Genomic DNA, 21272 nt, shown 5'->3' on the forward strand with positions numbered 1-21272 from the left:
GGAGGGATTGCTGTGCAGCTGAAAGATAGTTTAACAACTTTCTAGTTAATCGAGAGGGGATTAGACATTTGCTTCTTTTTACTAGCAGGAAATTTTTTTCCTTTTTGTTTGTTTTCGTTTTTTAACATAGCGAAGTACTCAACTTCTTGAGAAAAATGTAGAAGCAGCCAACTTAGGGAGAGGAGTATCAGGACTTTTATGAATTTGTCGTCATTCTAATCCCATATGATTTTAGGCAAGATAGAAACCTTAGTTGAACTCATGGAATAAAGTATGTGTAAGTAAAGGATGCCATAAAAAGTATGAGGGTTGAAAAGCTTGTAGTCTAGATTTTATCCCTTTTGGGAAGTACATTGGAGAGGTTGGATTAATATGACTACCAAGCTACTCAATGCTTTATGAAGGAACAAGTAAGAAACTACCTTGCTTCAGGCTATTCAAAGTTGTATGAACTATCAGATATTAATCTTATGGTCATATGAAGCTTTAGGAAATGTTGATATATCATAGACTTAGGAACACTAATATGGGGCAATAGTGAATCAGGTTAGACACATGCATAGATCTATTACAGAAGCTATACCTTCATTAGGAAGTTTTTTTTTTTTTGAGAACGGTAATGTTGTATTCTCAACATTAAGCATTAAGGACATGTTGGAGACCTCCAAAAATTTCAGATAGAAAAGCAAAAGAAACTACAGCAATTATAAAAAGCCTAGAAAATCTACTAACTGTCCAACATGACGCAACTTCTGAACAGTGGAGGTCGCGTATCAAGGTTGAAGGTTAGTAGGGATAGAATGGTGTCTTGACCACCACATGCAAGGTGGTATTATATTACACCATTTCTTTTGGCGTTTGCTCTACTCTCTTATTTCAGCAACTAAGAAGATCTGCTGTGTGCTCTGGCATTATCCACTGAGTTTGTGATAACTGAGAAATAATGTCCAGCAACTAAAAAAATGCATCATCTCACAACTGGTTATGAGGAGTAAATCTTTAGATCTGCATGTGGCAGTCAAATAGGATTGTGTTACTTCAGTTTTGATATCAAAGATCTTGTTGAAAAAAACATCATTTAGGATCTCCTATAGTAGATAACCAGGGTGTTTCTCTAATCTCTATTCGTAGCAAGGCTCTTGCTCGTTGGTTTAGGTTTTCCAAATCAAGAAGTCACTTGTTCCTTACTTAAATCTTAAAGAAGTTTTGTCTGCCATAGGTTAAAGAGTTTGCTGCTCATACTGCTGCAGTCAACGATCTTTGCTTTGACACAGAAGGTGAATACATTGGAAGCTGTTCTGATGATGGGTCTGTCATAATAAATAGTCTTTTTACTAATGAGAGGATGAAATTTGAGTATCATCGTCCTATGAAGGCTGTTGCTTTAGACCCAGATTATGCAAGAAAGTCTTCCAGAAGATTTGTGACCGGTGGTTTAGCTGGTAATTTGTATCTTAATGCGAAGAAGTGGATGGGCTATCGGGACCAGGTTTGTCTTTTGTCCACAGTGCTGGTGCATTTATCTTTTCTCATTGAATGAACATGAAAAGACTCTGGGAACTCTTGATTGGTATTCATGTGGCTTTCTTTGGCAGGTTCTGCACTCTGGTGAAGGTCCAGTTCATGCAGTGAAGTGGCGGACTAGTCTCATTGCCTGGGCAAATGATGCAGGAGTTAAAGTTTATGATGCTGCCAATGATCAGCGCATAACTTTCATTGAACGACCTCGTGGAAGCCCACACCCTGAACTTCTTGTCCCTCATATAGTTTGGCAGGTAGGTTTCAAGGCTGTTGTATAAATCTGTATCCGTTGATCATTTGATAGTAGTTACGAGAGCTTTGCATGCAATGCACGACGGCTGTGTTGCTTTATGTTTCCCAACATATTTTGTAAGCGAAACCGTAATCATATCTTTTCTGTTTCAGTTGTTGTGTATGTTGTTACTTCTAATTATTCTGGACAATCCTCATTGTTTTACATTCACATTCAGGATGACACTGTTTTGGTCGTTGGATGGGGAACCTCGGTGAAAATTGCATCGATAAAAACAAACCAGAACAAAGGCTTGAATGGGTCATACAAGTATATAACCATGTCTAGTCTGAATCAGGTGGATATTGTGGCATCCTTTCAAACCAGCTATTTCATTTCAGGAATTGCTCCTTTTGGTGATTCTTTGGTTGTTCTAGCTTATATTCCTGCTGAAGAAGATGGAGAGAAGAACTTTAGCAGCACTATTCCCTCCAGACAGGTATCTGTTTTCTTCTCTCTGGCGTTGGACTTAACTGATCCGCTGGATCAAATGTCAACGTATTTTGCCCTTTCTGTTTTATAAATGAGTTATCTTTCTTGCTAAGTTTCACTTCTATCGGAGGTTGACATATTTTGAGGGAAAATGCTTTGTCATATTTGACGCCAACCCTTGACTTCAAATGGTTGTGCTCGACGTGAATGTAAATTGCAGTATTATAATGATCAAGACTGTTGAATGAAGTCTTTTGATGCTATTTATGCACTTAGAATTTCCTTTCCCGTTGTACCCAAAAGTGTGACCTAGTGATCAATGGAAGTGGGTGCACAATCTTGGATAGCAGGGCTCAAGTTCCAGCAGAAACAAAGCCTAGGTGATCTTTTCCGTCAGCTTAAATCTTGGTGGCAGAGTTAGAGCCCGTTTGGATTGGCTTAATTTGAGCTCCAAGTGTTGAAAAGCACTTTTTAGGTGTGGGAGCATAATTTATGTTGGATAAATGTAAGTCTTTATGATGAAAAAGTTAACAGATTAATCAAAGCAAAACAGTTACTAAGCTAAAATAAGGCAAAAAGCAATAAGTTGGACAACCCAACACATTGCTTTTGTCTTATAAACACTAACTTAAAAACAACTTTGAATTTTGACGAACACTCCAAAAAGTTGAAAAGAACTTAAAAGCAACTTTTATGTCCATCCAAACAGGCTCTTAATACCACTTTGGTGAACGTTAGCAGATACCTTATAGAATAATCGAGATTCTAGAGTGCGCAACTTTGATCCCAACACCACTTTATCAAGGGAAAAAAGAAGACAAATTTTCTTCAGTGTTGAACTTTTTGACCATATTTGATGTTATCAACTAGGATTAAGAACCTCTTGAGAAACAAAACTGCCTGTACTGACCATTGTGGGCAAGAAGAAGATGAGTAAAGGGGGGAGATAATGGCTTTTGTGAATTAGGAGGCATAAGTAGAAATGTCTGTTACCTAAAACTCAATAGAGATGTTCTTTTTGTGAGGTTTAAGTAATTGCATAATTATCAGATTCCACTCTATGCTAGATTCAGAAGGTCTTTCGGCTACCTATATTATGTCGCTTAAACCTTGTTTTGGTCCTAGATGCGCGGACTCTTCACTTTTGATGCCGCACCCATCTCGGATTCTCCAAAAATACACTACTTTTGGCGAATCCGACACGCACCCGTTGACATTTTTTAAGAGTCCAAGCAACATAGGTTTTGGTACAATTTTCACAGCTATGTGATGCATCAAATCCATTTTTTGATTGACATAGTTATGAGATTGCTGAGTTCTTGCCTTCTATATTCCACTGTTGGTTTAAGTTATATTTTCTGTACTAATGTACTTTTTTCTTTAAGTTTTAGAAGAAAGGAGAAAAAGTCTTTTCTCATCGACCACTACATGTCTTTGTGTCCTTGTAAAGTTTTGGGTTAAAATTTGTACCCTGCTCCAGATGTTTTGTGTTGCATGACCTTCCTAAACTTTTAGTACATTCTCAAAGCTTTATTTCATTTATGGACCTGGTTGACATTTCTACCGATGATGCCTATTCTTGTTCTTATGAAGAGGACAACATTCCTAGTAGTTCTGAAATTTTTTGAGGCTGAAAAAAAAATCAGAACTACTAGGAGGAACAAAGATATAAAGAGTGTTAATCTTAAGGGGGCCAGTAGGGCTGGCAAGGAGGTCATCTGGTAAGAACACTAATTTAGTCTTATGCAATTAGTGAGGGGTTTGTGTTTGTGTGCTTCTGCTTATTTGGATAATTTGTTTTAATGCTTTTATGATGCATAAATTGAGACAGTTATGTGCTTCAGTTATAAGTAGAGGGTCTATAAGTTCAAAATTAGATAGCGAAACGTATTTTCTCACTTTTACTGGCTAGCCTTGCCAGTTTTGGCCATCTCAAACTGCCATGTTCCTTGTAGCTTCTAACAACAGCAACAACTATGCCTCAATTTTAAAACAAGTTGTAGCTCTCTAACAGATGAACTGTTCTAGATTTGGTTGTCTCCACCATATGGCTTTAATGCCTGAAGGCATTTTGCTTCTCTGTTGGACATTCTCCTAAACGTTGTTTGTTACCCACTAAATACTACTGAAATCCATGTTGTTTAATAAGGGTAATTGGTGATAGTTGCTAGGGTTTGTGAATTCATCCAACAGGGAAATGCTCAAAGACCAGAAGTTCGTGTTGTGACATGGAATAATGATGAGCTCGCTACCGATGCTCTCCCTGTACATGGCTTTGAGCATTACAAGGCGAAAGATTATTCGCTTGCTCATGCTCCATTTTCAGGTAACAATTCAGTGTTTATAAGTTTTCATCAGTCTGTATTCATTTTGTGCACTTGATAGACTTTTTACTAGTCAATATAACATAATCAAATGATGTAGGTAGCAGCTATGCAGGGGGTCAGTGGGCTGCTGGTGATGAACCCTTATACTACATAGTGTCCCCAAAAGATGTGATTATTGCGAAGCCAAGGTTGGTAAAGCTTTTCTCTTATTATCTTCATATGTCAATTCCTATGTCATTATGCAAATGCACCAAGCAAAGTGAGGTTCTTTTATGTTATCTGCACGCATAGGCTCTGGTTTCTCTCTCTTTTACCAGGATCGATCTGTTCTGAACAATTAGTTCTCAGTTTTGTCCTTTTATTTCAAGTGTAACCTATCATTTATGATGCGTATTTTCTGTATTGGATAGCGGCATTTTGATGATCTGTCTTCAAATTTTATAATTTAAAGCTTGGTCAGGTAACACCTAATATTATTGTAATTCAAGATTCTAAGCATATTCATATACCAAAAAGTCGTACATTGTGGAGCTATAATAGGCTTACAAAGGTGTAAAGCAGAGAGAAATATTTAAATAAAGCAGCAGCATATTAAACTGAATTAGGAAGGAGGGAGGGTGGGTGGTTTGGGAAAAACAAGTGAAGGAGGAGGAGGAGGAAGGGGAAGAAGAAAGCTGGAACTTGAGAACAGAGAAGCGTAGTAGCAGAAGAACAACCTTAATCAGAAGCATGGTGGCAGCCAAGCAGAAAATTAGGGATAAGGTGGTGAATAGACGAGCCAAACAAAGTTCCATTTGGTCTGGAAATGTAGGATTTTCCTGTAAAAGGGAGGATACACGTGCTCAGAAATTAAAAAAGAATAAAATAATCAGAAAAATGTATTATACATATCTAGGCATGTCCATGTCCTGAAAGTGTCTGATCCCATTAAGGACTTTAATTTGATACCAAAAAAAGTAACTCAATACCTATGTCTAGATGGATGTTGAATTTCCATTCAGTAACATTTATCTATCCAACAAATTTTATTTTATCAATCAAAAAACATCCATCTATCTAAAGAATGACACTCCCTTCTTTTTGGATACAGGAATGCTGATTGACAAAATTTTTTAATTTACTTCTATGGTTGATTGTTAGGGACACAGAAGATCATATTAATTGGCTTCTCCAGCATGGATGGCATGAGAAAGCTTTAGAAGCAGTTGAGGCCAATCAGGGAAGGAGTGAGCTCGTTGATGAGGTATTTTGTTTGAATGTGGGTTTATATTGATTTTTTCATCAAACCGATATAATTTTCATGTATGTTCAGCTTAATATAGGTTAATCTGTTGCTATGATGCTCAACAACTTCTATATGTGTCTTTTATATATAAATGATGGGGAAGGGCTAGAACAAAGGTTTGTGAGCTATTGCTTAGGAGCGGGGGTTTTGCCCCGGTTGGTTGGGCTGTTCTTTTATAATTTTGCAACATTGCAATAGCTAGTCCTCTGTGTTTGAGATTATTTATTGTCCTTCTCTCCTTTCTTGGACGTTTCCAACTACTCCGAGAAAGTGTTCTTTTTGTGCATCACACCACAAGTACTCTGCAACTACTCCTATCAATAAGATAAGTTTCTAAGTTATCGTATGCCACCCTTATCTTTCTAAGTTATGGTATGCCACCCTTATCTTCTCTCTGTTTCTGCCTGATGGCCTAAGTGGTATATCTCCAATGTATTGGATAAAGATAAAAATTGTGTGACACAACTCACTTACATTCATGGATAGTTTCCATATTGAGTTTACGCTTGATTGTTGATTTCCTTCATACCTAACATAATGCATGAAAGGATCCTTGAATAACCATAGGGTAACCTGAAAATCCTTAGCAAAGACTTCTCAAGACGTTCTATTTTTCCATAGAAATATACTCGTTCCCACCTTTGAAACACTTTGGTAATGCTCCCAAATAATGAATCAGAGCACATGGAGCCATTTCCTTACCTTTGTTTTTCTTGATCATATTTCTAAAATTTGGCTATCCTCTAACAAGATACTCATTATAGATTTCCTCTCACAAAAATTGTCTACTCAAATCAGGTGGGTTCGAGATACCTCGATCATCTGATTGTGGAAAGGAAGTATGGTGAAGCGGCATCTCTATGTCCAAAATTGTTGCGAGGATCACCTTCCGCATGGGAAAGGTATAAATATCTTAAAACGATGAAATATCTTGGAAATATTTTTAGTTATTGAGGTGCAACTGGTTATCTTTTCCAGATGGGTTTTCCATTTTGCACATCTGCGCCAACTGCCTGTGTTGGTCCCGTACATCCCAACAGAAAATCCAACATTGCGTGATACAGCTTATGAGGTCTGCACTTTGCTACTATGTCCATTAGTTTCTTGAATGACTTCTTATACACACCTAAAGAGAGTCAACAACTGAATCATTCCTTATCAAAATAAAAGTCAACAGCTGAATCATTTTTTACATTAGGTAGCTCTTGTTGCTTTGGCAACAAATCCATCTTTTCACAAGGATCTCGTATCAACTGTCAAATCCTGGCCACCTGGCATTTATTCTACATCGCCTGTAATCTCAGCTATAGAATCTCAGCTTAATACCTCATCTATGACTGATCACCTCAAAGAGGCAAGTACAAAGGAGTTACAGCTCATGTTTTATGTTCTACATATGCTTTCTTTGGGTACATTTATTTATCGTGCTACTTTAACATGTAGGCTCTAGCAGAATTATATGTGATCGAGGGACAACATGATAAAGCTTTTGCTCTTTATGCGGATGTAAGTTCAGTGCTGTATTAAATTTATTACCCTGGAGGAGGATGCTGACAATTGTGTATTAAGAAGTTGACTTCTTTTGCTCTTTGTTCAATTGTTTTTGCTTTCAGCTTATGAAGCCGGATCTGTTTGACTTCATTGAAAAGCATAATTTGCATGATGCTGTGCGTGAAAAGGTATGATTGTATATTAGACTGGCTGAGTTCATTATATAACTCTCTTATAAATTACGTTTAGAAAGATGTAATTCAGCTTAATGGAAAATAAAAACTTTATTTTTTTCCCTTTTCTGTTCTATTTTTCTTTTTGGTCAATTGACGCTTAACTATTTCTAGAAGGAAATAAATCCTGTTTTTGTCTTCTTGATAATCTTGAAACAAGAAGTAAGAGACTTTAAGGACATAATATTGGCCATCGGTTAGGTAATATGGTTCTAAAACTCTTCACTTATGATTGTCTAATTATCACGGACTGACAGGTTGTCCAACTAATGATGGTTGACAGCAAGCGTGCTATACCTTTGTTGATCCAGCATAGGGACTTTATATATCCACCCGAAGTGGTGTCACAACTTATGGCTGCAAAGACTAAGTGTGATTGTCGGTACCTTTTGCATTTGTATCTTCATTCACTATTTGAAGTGAATCCTCATGCTGGACGGGATTACCATGACATGCAGGTTTGTATAGAATCACCCTGGGATCTTTCACTTTAAAGTTTATCTTGTGGTAATTTGTAGGTGAGGTCTATGTGGCATGTCAATGCATCCTCTATGATGAGAAATTAAGAATTGTTGAATTGTAATTGAAGGTATATGCAGTGTTTTCCTGTTCATGTGGGTGCCCTTATCTGATTTTGTGTCACTTGACAATTTGTTGTATTATTACTAAGTTAACATTTCCATATGGTAACTCAAGGACATTAAGCCCTTGGCAAACTCAAAATTGGTAAGATGGGTCCAAACTGATTAGTAGTTACTGATCCTGTAGAAAAGTTGATGCATTACATTGATGTTATTTGTTCAGCAACGTTGTCTGCAAAATACTCGGTTGTCGAGCGTTGTATAAATCTTCAATTACTCGAGAAAGAGCTGCTTCGTTGACTAGCCCTGCCTAATGCTTATAAATACCTTAATCCTGAAACAACCTTTCTTCAGTGTTCCACATTTTAAGTTTCATTTTTAGCTTTTGCTCTCACCGTCTCACATATGGTGGATTCAACAATATCATGCCTTTGTTTTTTGGGAAACTTAAATATCTCCTCTGTTTGATTCCGTCATGTGTCTTGGCATACCCATGTCAAACTGGTGTGCCATGGGTGTGAACAATCCATATAAATTCTTCAAAATACGCAAATTTAAGAACATTATGTACAGGTCATGAGTACTTACTCTGGCATCAAATATATCTATAGATGAATCCATGAAACATAGAGTATCTCCATCGAATTGATCAGGCTAAAAAAGAAAACTGGTGTACAAGTATTTCCTTATGCCTTGAGGTTTTTATGCCCCATTTTTTTGTTTTTTTGTCTTTTACGTCAAGCAACTTGGTGTATGGATGTTTTTTTTTTCTTTTAATTATTTAATTCATATTTGTGGATTCTATATTGGCGTCCACTGATTTTGTTTCTCCTTGTTATGATTTCTGTAGGTCGAGCTTTATGCTGACTATGATCCAAAGATGATGCTTCCCTTTCTCAGAAGTAGTCAGCATTATACACTTGAGAAGGTTTTTGTGAATGAATGGATGACAAGTCCCGGTCTCTGGCTTTTTGTTCTTCTTATTGACCTTTTCTTCTTTAATGAACTACGCTAGGCTTATGATATCTGCGTGAAGAGGGATTTATTAAAGGAGCAAGTTTTCATCCTTGGAAGAATGGGGAATGCAAAGCAGGCCCTTGCTATTATCATAAATAGAGTGGGAGATATAGAAGAGGTGGGTTCTTGCTGATTTGTAGTCTTAATATTGCTTTTCCAAATTTGGAGTTAAACAGACTAGCCTTATAACTACTCACATGCAGGCCATCGAATTTGTAAGCATGCAACATGATGATGAACTCTGGGATGAGCTGATTAAGCAGAGTCTTAATAAGCCTGAAATGGTAAACCATCACCTTCTTTTTTCCTTCTTTGGTAGAGCAGGAGACCGTATAAATATTATTTTAACGTTTGCCGTTTGGGATTAAGTTGCCTTATTTTTTTACAGGTTGGTGTATTGTTGGAGCATACTGTAGGGAATCTTGATCCACTTTATATTGTAAATATGTTGCCCAATGGCTTGGAAATACCTCGGTAAGTTTGTCTATCTATTAAGTAAACTCTCACATTTTCATGGGTATGACTCTCAAACAAGATACATAAAGTTTTTTGCTTTTATTCTTTTGGCATTAAATATTTATATTGCTGGCAAGTCTTCTTGAATAGTGAACTAGGAGGAGGTAATACTGTAGTCAAAGGCGCGCTTAAGCCCTGAGGCGTGGTTCAAAACGTGTTGAGCGCTTTGCCTCACTTTATGTTGGCTTCAATGTCGTCATCAAGGTTCTAAGCCAAACTTCTCCTTGACAATGAGCCTCTTCTGAAGAAGTGACAGTCAACAATTGATATTTCAGTTAATCATTATTTTTTTTTTCAATTTCTTTGGTCACATATTTGTCATTCATGTTTTTAATTATAAGTTTTGGACTAAACATATATATTTGTATTTTTTTTTCCTTTGCACCTTTTTTCATTAAATCCCACGCTTTATTTGCGCTTAGAGCCCCAATGGACCTTAGAGTTTTTTTGCGCTTTTCGCCTTTGATAACACTGGGAGGCAATTTAATTGTGACTCGACCTGATATTGCTTTTCCATGAGCATCATAAGTTAATTTCTAGATTCTTAGTGACACTTGTTGGATGTTGTGGTCTGTATGTATGATGTAATAGGATAGTCAGATCGGGTTTGCAATTTATGATGTAAAGTGCTGTTTATTAATCTTGAATCTCTTAGCACTAATCTGAATGTTTTGCAATATTGCATACCATTGCAGTCTGAGAGATCGTTTGGTCAAAATTGTCACTGATTACAGAACAGAAACTTCTCTTAGACATGGATGTAATGACATACTCAAGGTACATTATTTGTAAGCCTACCTTCCACAGTATTTACATAAGATATGCTTTTGTTTGCAAGTTATAATGAAGTTATTCCGTTGATGATTTGATTGCACTGCCAGGCTGATTGTGTCAACCTGCTAGTCAAATACTACAAGGAAGCAAAGCGTGCAATATGTTTGAGTGAGGACGTTGATCAAGCACATTCCAAAAGAAATCAGCAGAGGGCTTCACATTTAGGAGAGAGAGTCATGAGTATGAAATCCATGGAGGTCAAGTCAAAAACCAGAGGAGGTGGAAGGTGTTGCATATGTTTTGATCCGTTTTCTCTACTGAACGTATCAATTATTGCCTTCTTTTGTTGTCATGCCTACCATACAACTTGTCTCATGGAGTCCACCATTTCCATTGGCGGCGATAAAAAAGAGGCTGGGGCTTCTTCCAAGGGCACTGCGTCATATTATGAATTTGATAATGGCAGTGATGACGATGATGAAGAAGAAGATGACGAAGATGCTTCTTCAGGTACCCCTCGGATGCGTTGTATTTTGTGTACTACAGCTGCAGGTTGACTATCTGTTGTTTTTTTGCTTGTTTGTGGTGTACCATAGTTTTGTTTGGTGTGTGCATATATCATGAGCATGTGTTATTATTATTTATTAGATAGAGACTGCTTTCTAATGTTCTATATCTGTGTTTTAGGAATTTGTACTGTATTTATTGATTGAGTCGAATTCTCTGCTATCCCTTCAATTATTAGGGTAGGCTTAACGCATAAAATTCTCCAGATTATTTGTATGGTGCTGTTCTTTTTTCTTTACAGACTTTGTGGGTTAATAATTCACAAAAAATTGCTTCATCTTCTTGGTGTTCATCTCTTCCCTCCCCCCTTTTCGATTTTTGATATTTAACCTTGTGAAAGCTGATTACAAAGCTGACCATATCGATGAGAAAGCAGTACGAAAACAGTGTTAGTAGCAATGAAGTTGAATACTGGATAGCATCAAGTTCCTACATTTGGTGTCCTCTGCTATTACTGGTCATATATATGTCTGGTACGAAGGAAAATGCTCTTTTTTTTTAAAATCCATATACGATTATCACATTATTCCTCGAGAATCATGTCATTCGCCTGTCATACGTTGCCATCAGATCTTTAATACTCTCGACTAATTTCATGAAACACCTCATATATCCAAAGGGGCCCAACAAACTACTATAGTGCTTATGGTTTTGGTAGCTGTGAGTTTCTTGGGTTTTCCTCTACCGTTCTCTTTAATTGACTATTTCTTTTCTGCTACGCCTATCCATCCATCAATTGACATCGAGAGGCAGGTGAGTGACAGTTTGTCACATTATCAAAAATTTTCATGTCCTTTTGAAAATAATTTATTATTCACAAGTTCATTTCTGACATAGAAATACCATTTATCACTATCCTAAATTGGAGGTGCAAACTTGTTTTCTATTTAAATTCAGTTATGATGACAAAAAAATACCAATATGATGACAGTTTGGCCTTTTAGGAATATATTGTCAACCACCACGTGTATATATGGTCAAATATTAGAGGTGGTTAAGAAGCATATTGTACTCCAACCCCCGGCTAGTATGCGGTAGAATGTATCTTATCATAGTAAAAAAAATCTAACGTCATTTGTTTGAATTTTTTTTTTTGTTATTATAATAAATGTTGTTATGGAGAACAAACAACTTAACATATCATATGAAGAATCAGTTTTAAAGGAAATTTGACCATTAAAGTGAGAAGTTAGTTATAAAGATCTCTGATTGTATTTTATAAATTTATGAGAGTTAGATCAGACACAATTGTAATATTGCTGCAATCAGTGTTTTAAAAATGTTTTTTGAGCGAGTCCCAAGGCGAGTATCGGGGCGGATCATACCAAAAACGCTTTGGGACATAAATTAAAAAAGTAGATTCATAAGGCGTAAGTCCTAAAATTTGAGGCGCAAGTCCTGGGCGTAAAAACATACGCCCTGACAGTTTTTTTTACTTTTTTTGGCTTTAAATTATATTTTTATTATTGGTTTAGTGATATTTTTCAAATTAATAATTATAATACTTTTTCTTCATTATTGATTATTAATACTTATCTCAAATAAAATCATTAAAAGGTTTAGTTTTGCTTATTAACAAAGCTATAAATTTGAATATACATGAGACTACGTCCCGTAGATTCATGGAACTTATGCCCCTGTCTCGAGACTTACGCCTCGCCCCGCACCATATAAAACGCCTGACTTCGTACCCTCGCCTTTTAAAACACTGGCTGCAATAAACTCATTTGAACTCGATTTTTTTTATGTAAAGTATAGAAATATGTGTAATACAACAATAAAACTTACTATTGTTTGAATGGCAAATGTAATTCGATGACTCTTTTAGGAGGACAAACTTGAAATTTTTACTCTTTATTATATTGATACACTTTTTGTCAAATCACTATAATGACGATAATTCTGATTGATTTAAAGAAATTTCCAACTTCCATTTTTAGTCATTTATTTGCATATTTAATTAAGAAGAGCAATTATTATTTATTAATGATGCACAACATTTTTGAAAAATGGCTATCAATGCAATAAGTTCCATTTAATCATCATTTTTTTAAAACTATTTCTATCTTCCATTCGAACAATTGTAGTTCCTATTTTCTTAATTACATTCAAATTTTTCTATAACTTTATTTTTTTTATCATAGTAATTATATTTTAAACTTAATTTTTCACTGCAGAAAAACTCATACGGCTAAGGAGCTGACAAAATCAAGATAGTGATCTAATTATTCACAAGGAAAGAGTTAGCCCAATCAAAAAGATTAACCAGACAACTAACCTTAAGCTTACAAATTGGAGTTATAACTTCATTGAAAAATATCATGTTTCTTATAATTCAAATATCCCAAACCATCTGATGTTTATATTGGCTAAATTCAAATTCGCATCGGAAAGTTTTCCATATGTATTTTTTTTGTTCTCATTCGATGTTCGATATTCATATTAGAGTTCGATTAAATTCAGATTCACGTCTGTTTTCCACCAGATGTTCGATATCTACATTAGAGCCCGATTAAATTTAGATTCGCGTCGGAAAGTCCCATATTAAGGGTAAAGCACTCCCTAACAAAGACGACTCCATACTCAAGAATCTCGAACCTAAGCCCCCTCTTGATTAAATTTGAATTTGCTTTAAAAAGTCTCACATCGGGATAAAACGCTCCCTAAAAATACGACTTCATATTAAAGATACTCAAATTTGAGACCTTTTAATTAAGGATGAAGAAGCGTTTATTCTTCTAAAGTTGACCAACACATGTAATACCTATAACAATAGTCATTATTATGTCACTAATCTTTAATAACATTACCTCTCTATAGCCGTTCTACTCAAATATTAATTATTTTTTTCATTACTTATATCACAAACCACAACTCCAAAATGTTTTAAATTATTTTTTGAATTATTTGAAATATATGTGAGTGCTTTAAAAAGTTTTATTCTTTGTGGGGTGCATTACAATTAGCAATTAATTTTTTTTTATTCAATGAGATATGAATATCTTTTGAGATTTTTAAATATTAATTTGTTTTTATTATAACATTTTTTTTTGAAAAAAAAAAGACTTTCTGGGTAAAGATCAATTGCTATTATGTGTACATTATCATATATAAAATTATAAATTGTCATTCATTATAAGAACTAAAATATATATATATATATATATTCAAACAAATAAAAAATTCAACTATGCAATACTGAAAACCCTTAATACATGGTAAATGATGATCCATAGATATTAGGTAGTGTAACAAAATCATTAATTAAATAGTGCTATACTAATCAATCTAGATCAATATTTAAAACTTCAATCAAGTAATTTGGTATACATTTTTTAAGAAAATTATATCATTTTCATATTAAATTATTTCGGTATGATTTGATATTTTAAGTTTGATTTTAATATTTTACCGTTTGGTAAAACATAATTTATTCAACTTTAATGTATATATACTCATATAATAAAGAATCACCTCAATCTTTTAAAAATAATAATCTTAATACATCATAATAACACTTTACACACTATAACAAAAATAATTTTTAGCGTCGATAAATATTAATATTAATAAAGAGTGGTAAAATCTTTACTGATATTAGTTAAGTGTCATTATTAGAATCAATCTTGCTAAAGGCTTTAGAAACATATACAAAGAGTGCTAATTACAGCTAAAAGTACTTATTTAACTTAATTGCCGCTAAATATGAGCAATTTCCTTTAATTTGTTAAGCAATTACATAAAAAATATTTTAATCAAAGTCAAAATTTCAGTATCCATACATTTGAATTTATAAGAGTACTAGCTTGTATGTTTGTTAATATTATAGATAATAACATACACAAATTATTCATATAATTATGTATTTCTGTAAGGTATTTGATATTTAGATATTTTATTTAGAAATATTGAATATCAAAAAATTTAAAATACATATCATATATCATATTATAATATCAAAATTATGATAGCAAAAGATTTGATTTGATATAATACATCGATATCTACCGTATTATGGTCACCCCTAACCTAGATGGAGGAACATGAAAGAACTTAAGCTAATAAATATAGTCAACTGATAATAAATACTTTATTCGTTTCTATTTATGTGAGTTAATTTAGCCGTTTAAAAAATAAAGAAAGACAATTATTTCACTAGCTATAATATAAATATTTTAAAATTAAATTTTTAATAAATATAAAAATGTGTTACTTTTTTAAATCGACTAAAAAAGGAAAGTTTTATATTTACAAGTGAAAGGAACAAAAATGTCCTTAGACTATGTGAAAGGAACAAAAATATAAACAAAGTGCATTTCTGAACTAAAATATTAACGGTACAGATTTTTTTAAACTAAACTACAAACACATGACATTTTTATTCATTTTTCATAGTTTAAGAACGATTCTGACCCATTTTCCTTAAATAATTAGTCCATTTTGCAAGTGAAATATTGACGTGGACAGATTTTATAAGTATTGCTATATTTGAATTTTTTTAATAAAATCTATGTCGAAATATTATCCCAAAGAAGTAACAAAAAGAAAGTGGTAGCTGAGTGAAATGTAGGTTGTAAATTGTACTTATCTTTCTATGACTATTTGGTTAAGTAAATGTTGTAATTGTCTTTCTATGACTATTTGGTTAAGTTTATATACCCAATATATGGAAGGCCAAAATATGTTCGGATCAGTTTACGCGAATTTCGATTAATTTTAAGAAATATTTATTATTTTTTACTGATATACAAATTGGATAAATTCATCCACAAAGTAATGTTCTCCCCCTCAATTAACTAGTACAATTTCTATTTCAATTTATGTAATTATCTTTGACGCTACATAAAGTTTCAAGAAAGAAAGATTTCAGAAACTTTTGGTTGAAAACGCCTACATTTGTATATGTAAGTAATCTTTACCTAAATTAAATAGTCGATCAAATAATATTTATTTTTGTTCATCAGTATACATAAGTTTAAGCGTTATATATATATATATATTAATTATTACCAATTTAAGCTACTAGATGAACGACTATTCAAATTAATTCTTTCCATTTTTATTTGCAGCCCCAATCACTTTAAATGCAACTAATACACTATGAAATGTTTGAACGGTAGATACAAAAAAGTTCAACGTGATATTCACTTACAAATTAAATACCTACCAAACCCTATGTCCATTTTTTTTTATTTTTTAAATTCAACTTCTCATTCATTTTCCTTCTACTTCATTCTCACTCTATATATATAAACAAATTGTGATATTGAAAAATTAAAAGTATTAAAACTCTATATATATTATAAGCTCTATATTATATATATCTTTGATTTTAATCATGACGTTACGTATTAGTGAGTTATTTGTCGCGGCTATAATATATATCATAGTACATATTATTATTTCAAAATTAATAACCACCGTCCGGGAGCGGGGGCGGCGGCTACCGCTACCGCCGGGTCCGACGGGGTGGCCGGTGATCGGAGCACTACCACTTTTAGGTTCAATGCCACATGTTGCACTTGCAAAAATGGCCAAAAAATATGGACCTATTATGTATTTAAAAGTTGGTACATGTGGGATGGTTGTTGCTTCTACCCCTAATGCTGCTAAAGCTTTCTTGAAAACACTTGATATTAATTTCTCTAATCGTCCACCTAATGCAGGTAAAAATATTAGTAGTAATTTGTTAATATTAAAAAATTATAGTATATAGTAGGGTTATAAATTAAATGAGTTCATATGGTTTGTGGTATGTTTGTGTTTTCTTGTAGGTAAAAGCATTGTTGATTAAGTTTTTGATATATTATTCAAATACTTCAAAAAACCGGTAAATTTGTCTTTGTGAGACCTAGGACATAAGTTCGAATCGTGAAACTGTCTATCGATGTTTGAGTTATGATAGAAAGTCGATTTCACATTCTATTGCAACACTGTCCTTTTTCGGATTCGATGTGAAACGGTGTTGATCAGCTATAGCTTTTGTCCATATTTTAGGGTAATTAATGACCCCTGATGTAGTTTTTCTGAACCATTAGTCCACTACAAGTTCATCTGAACTCAATATTATTACTTACAACCTTTTTATATGAAAAAACACTAAGATTTCAACTAGTATTAAATTCATCTGAACTTTTTAAAGGTCAAGCACATTATATTTAAATCATAAATCTGTCATTGTTTTAGAACTTTAATTTGTGATTTTAAGGTGATATAAAGTCTTTTTTTAGTGGTAATTTATATAGAATTAACTTTTTATACTTATAAAATTAAAAATATCCCATCTTATTTATCATTTTGTATTTAAAAACTCTCAAAATCTTCTAACAATTATTTAAATTAGGTGCCACACATTTGGCCTATAATGCCCAAGACATGGTTTTTGCACCCTATGGACCACGTTGGAAGTTGCTAAGAAAATTGAGCAACTTACACATGCTAGGTGGAAAAGCTTTAGAAAATTGGGCCAATGTTCGTGCCAATGAGCTAGGTCACATGCTAAAATCGATGTTCGATGCAAGCCAGGAGGGCGAATGTGTGGTGATTGCTGATATGTTAACGTTTGCGATGGCAAATATGATTGGTCAAGTAATGTTGAGTAAAAGAGTGTTTGTTGAAAAAGGGGTTGAGGTTAATGAATTTAAGAATATGGTTGTGGAATTAATGACGGTTGCAGGATATTTTAATATTGGTGATTTTATACCTAAGTTAGCTTGGATGGATATACAAGGAATTGAAAAAGGGATGAAAAATTTGCATAAAAAATTTGATGATTTATTGACAAAAATGTTTGATGAACATGAAGCAACTAGCAATGAAAGAAAAGAAAATCCTGATTTTCTTGATGTTGTTATGGCAAATAGGGATAATTCAGAAGGAGAAAGGTTAAGTACAACAAATATCAAAGCACTTCTGCTGGTATGTATCTTCTAAATATATATTACTCCCTCCTCCGTCTTAATTTACGTGACACTTTTCGTTTTCTGAGAGTCTAGTTTAAGTTTGATCGTGAAATTTACGTATGAAATCTTTATTTTTTTAAAAATGAAATTTATATATGTAAACTACGTGAAAAAGTACTATAAGTCACAATAATTGATAATTCAAAATGTTTAAAAGATCTATGAAAAACTAACAATAAAAAATAGACTTATTTAAATTTCGAAATCGAAAAGTGTCATATAAAATGAAACGGAGGGAGTAGAAATTACTTGAAACTTATGATGCTTGGACTCTTACTAAAAAAAATGTTAATGTGTTTTTGAATTGGCAAAAAATATTAATACATTTTTTAAGAATCTGACACAAGTAACGTAACGTTCTGAAGAGTCATCTGAGGAATATATTTAAAACAAACGTAACCTTATTTAGAAAGTAGGTAAAGATAGTATATATATGAAATTTTTTTAAAGGTTTTATCCTATGTTGTCTGATCTCTCAGTTAATGTCATACTCGTATCGTATCTTTTAGAATATACTATTTAAGACATACCTGACGATTTTTTAAAAGAGTTTTCTTTTGGACATGTTCATTCATTACACTACAAAGAAAAGGAAATAGATTGACAACTTATATGGCTAAACAGTGAAATTTTATTGTTAATCTCATTTAATGACGAATTAGCAACAAATTATTTTAAAAAAAGTTATGAGCCGTCGATAAAATTGGTAACTAAATTCCACCTTTTTTAAAGAAAGGTTTCTATTAATTAAATTTATTTTTCCTTTCTAATAATAAAATTCTGACATATTTTTTTTTGTTACAGAATTTATTCACTGCTGGTACAGACACTTCATCTAGTGTAATAGAATGGGCCCTTGCAGAAATGATGAAAAATCCTACCATTTTCAAAAAAGCACAACAAGAAATGGACCAAGTAATTGGCAAAAATAGACGTTTAATTGAGTCTGATATTCCAAATCTTCCTTATTTACGTGCAATCTGCAAAGAAACATTTCGGAAACATCCCTCAACGCCACTAAATCTCCCTAGAGTATCGAGCGAGCCATGCACGGTCGATGGTTACTACATACCAGAAAATACTAGGCTCAGTGTCAACATATGGGCAATTGGACGAGATCCTGACGTGTGGGAGAATCCGCTTGAGTTCACTCCCGAGAGGTTCCTTAGCGGGAAAAACGCAAAGATTGAACCTCGTGGGAATGATTTCGAGTTAATTCCATTTGGTGCAGGACGAAGGATTTGTGCGGGGACAAGGATGGGAATAGTGATGGTGGAATATATATTGGGAACTTTGGTTCATTCATTTGATTGGAAATTACCAAATAATGTTATTGATATTAATATGGAGGAATCTTTTGGATTAGCTTTGCAAAAAGCTGTCCCTCTTGAAGCTATGGTTACTCCACGGCTATCTTTGGACGTTTATCGTTGCTGATCGAGCGAGTCTTCCTAACAATTTATACTACAACGTACCTGCTAAACTTTTGTGTTGGCTACGTATAAAAAAAATGAAAGTGCGATATCTTGAAGGGATTTATTTTGTAATTTGCTTGGCTTTCTTCTAATAAACTTTTGTGCTTGTAGATTTTTTTTTTTCTTGATATTGGAATACTAGGCCTTAAGACCTTTAATTTTATTTCATATTATTCAAAATTTTCTTTTTCTTTAATATAGTGGAGGATAACGAACTTGGATATTAATTCAAGTAGCGCGTTAAAATAATGTCAAATCATCGTGACGAAAAAAAAAAGGGTGACTCGATTCTCAAGCCCATATATATATATATCGATGTTTAGATATAAGATTTATCTCTGCATTAGAAGGAATATCTAGATCGTTGAACAAATTAAATTCATTTAGTGAGATTTTTTGATGATCGATAAATTGAATTGTGATTGCTGCAGATTTATTTTTATTGAGGAGAAAATTGAAATTCTCCTAGACTAACATATATTTATATGATCGATAAAAACAATATAATTTAATGTAAATATTGAAAGCAAGCAAGTTTTTATAAAATGATTGCTTGAAACTTTGCTTCATTGCTAAGCTTAGGTGACAATTTTTCAGGCATGACTTAGACAATATTCTATCAAATGATTGAAAATTTTAGCAACGTTGCCTTTTCTAATAAAAAAAAAATTAAATAAAATCTGCAAGTTTTTTTTTTTCTTCTGTGAATGTTCCAAATATATTTTTGGAAAATCCCTCCCAATCAAATTTTAGAAAAACTCAAACAAATAAGCAACATTTTGCAAATTTTTTTCTAAAAAACTTTTCAGATGTCAAACGGGTATATTAGTCGATTCATAATGATAAAACACTAATTACTTGTACCTCCGAACGGATCTACAGTGTTAAGAAATTCACTAAATATCTATTCATTGCAGACTAGTTAATATCACATATATTAACTTGACTTAATTTGTCGGAGGAACGAATTAATTTTGAATTTTAAATTCGTCTGCCTCATATATCAGCGGGCTGGATGTAATATAGAAATAATGGATTTAACAAAACAGACTATTATTTATGGGTAACTTTCACATATAGTAAACACAAAATTTATATTTGTATGTTATAGCAAAGTTTGCATAATTGCCTCCATAGTAAACATATATATGTATAATTCGCTATACATATACAATTGAAGCGAATTGTATAAAACGAGAAAGAGAAAGAGACTTGGGCAGAATTGTATAATTATAAGTGAATAGGACGATTATATACAATTTGAATTTGTATAAAACGAGAAAAGGAAAAAGACAAAAGAAACTTGGACAGGGAATATACAATTGAATCGAATTGTATAAAACGAGAAAGAGAGAAACAAAATTATATATAGTTTAAATTTTTATGAAACGAGAAAGACAGAAAGATAAAAGACAAAAGAGACTTGGGCAGAGAAGTACTTTTATTGTATAATTATAAGTGTATAAAACGGAGATATATATATTTGCTTGTATATATACATTTCTCTCGTTTTATACAATTAGAAACACAATTTATACAATTCTATTCTATAAAGCGAGAGAGGCGAGCGAAGAAAGCGAGCGAGAGAGGGAGAGTGATGAACGAGAATATGAAAAAGATGAATTGACAAATAGTTTGTTATGAAACACAAATAAATTAAAAAATAGCTACTATATTTATTTTATCTTATTAATTTGTTATTCTATAATTATCCCTTATTTTATTTATTAAATTTAAATTCTGAATCTATCATATCTTACGAGTTGTGATTCTAAAGCAACAGTAACTTGCATGAATAA

The 21272-nt window shown here is 33.2% G+C and overlaps 2 protein-coding genes across 2 annotated transcripts in view; both read left to right on the top strand.

The window, feature by feature from the left end:
* Positions 1 to 11274, top strand: part of LOC107004792 (vacuolar protein sorting-associated protein 41 homolog) — a 13243-nt gene extending 1969 nt beyond the window's left edge. Inside the window, exons 2-19 of the mRNA XM_015203143.2 lie at positions 1220 to 1489; positions 1596 to 1775; positions 1992 to 2252; positions 4439 to 4571; positions 4670 to 4760; positions 5713 to 5815; positions 6656 to 6759; positions 6836 to 6929; positions 7056 to 7211; positions 7301 to 7363; positions 7471 to 7536; positions 7839 to 8039; positions 9013 to 9090; positions 9178 to 9297; positions 9383 to 9463; positions 9568 to 9653; positions 10391 to 10472; positions 10577 to 11274. Coding sequence (XP_015058629.1) covers positions 1220 to 1489; positions 1596 to 1775; positions 1992 to 2252; positions 4439 to 4571; positions 4670 to 4760; positions 5713 to 5815; positions 6656 to 6759; positions 6836 to 6929; positions 7056 to 7211; positions 7301 to 7363; positions 7471 to 7536; positions 7839 to 8039; positions 9013 to 9090; positions 9178 to 9297; positions 9383 to 9463; positions 9568 to 9653; positions 10391 to 10472; positions 10577 to 11026 — 2619 coding nt within the window. The 3' untranslated portion in view covers positions 11027 to 11274. The remainder of the gene's footprint in view (positions 1 to 1219; positions 1490 to 1595; positions 1776 to 1991; positions 2253 to 4438; positions 4572 to 4669; positions 4761 to 5712; positions 5816 to 6655; positions 6760 to 6835; positions 6930 to 7055; positions 7212 to 7300; positions 7364 to 7470; positions 7537 to 7838; positions 8040 to 9012; positions 9091 to 9177; positions 9298 to 9382; positions 9464 to 9567; positions 9654 to 10390; positions 10473 to 10576) is intronic.
* A 5031-nt stretch (positions 11275 to 16305) lies between these two features.
* On the top strand, positions 16306 to 19579 carry LOC107005054 (flavonoid 3',5'-hydroxylase). The gene is made up of 3 exons (XM_015203537.2): positions 16306 to 16702; positions 17380 to 17954; positions 18803 to 19579. The coding sequence occupies exons 1-3, from the start codon at positions 16375 to 16377 to the stop codon at positions 19433 to 19435; spliced, it is 1536 nt and encodes a 511-aa protein (XP_015059023.1). The 5' UTR covers positions 16306 to 16374; the 3' UTR covers positions 19436 to 19579.
* The last annotated feature ends 1693 nt before the right edge of the window (positions 19580 to 21272 follow it).

Source organism: Solanum pennellii, chromosome 11 (assembly GCF_001406875.1).
Source record: "Solanum pennellii chromosome 11, SPENNV200".
Classification (NCBI taxonomy): Eukaryota; Viridiplantae; Streptophyta; class Magnoliopsida; order Solanales; family Solanaceae; genus Solanum; species Solanum pennellii.

Excerpts from the sequence above, each read along its gene's own strand:
- LOC107005054 (XM_015203537.2), top strand. The coding sequence starts at position 16,375 with ATGACGTTACGTATTAGTGAGTTATTTGTCGCGGCTATAATATATATC. Across the intron at positions 16,703-17,379 it reads TAATCGTCCACCTAATGCAG|GTGCCACACATTTGGCCTAT; the intron begins GTAAAAATATTA and ends TATTTAAATTAG. Across the intron at positions 17,955-18,802 it reads ATATCAAAGCACTTCTGCTG|AATTTATTCACTGCTGGTAC; the intron begins GTATGTATCTTC and ends TTTTTGTTACAG.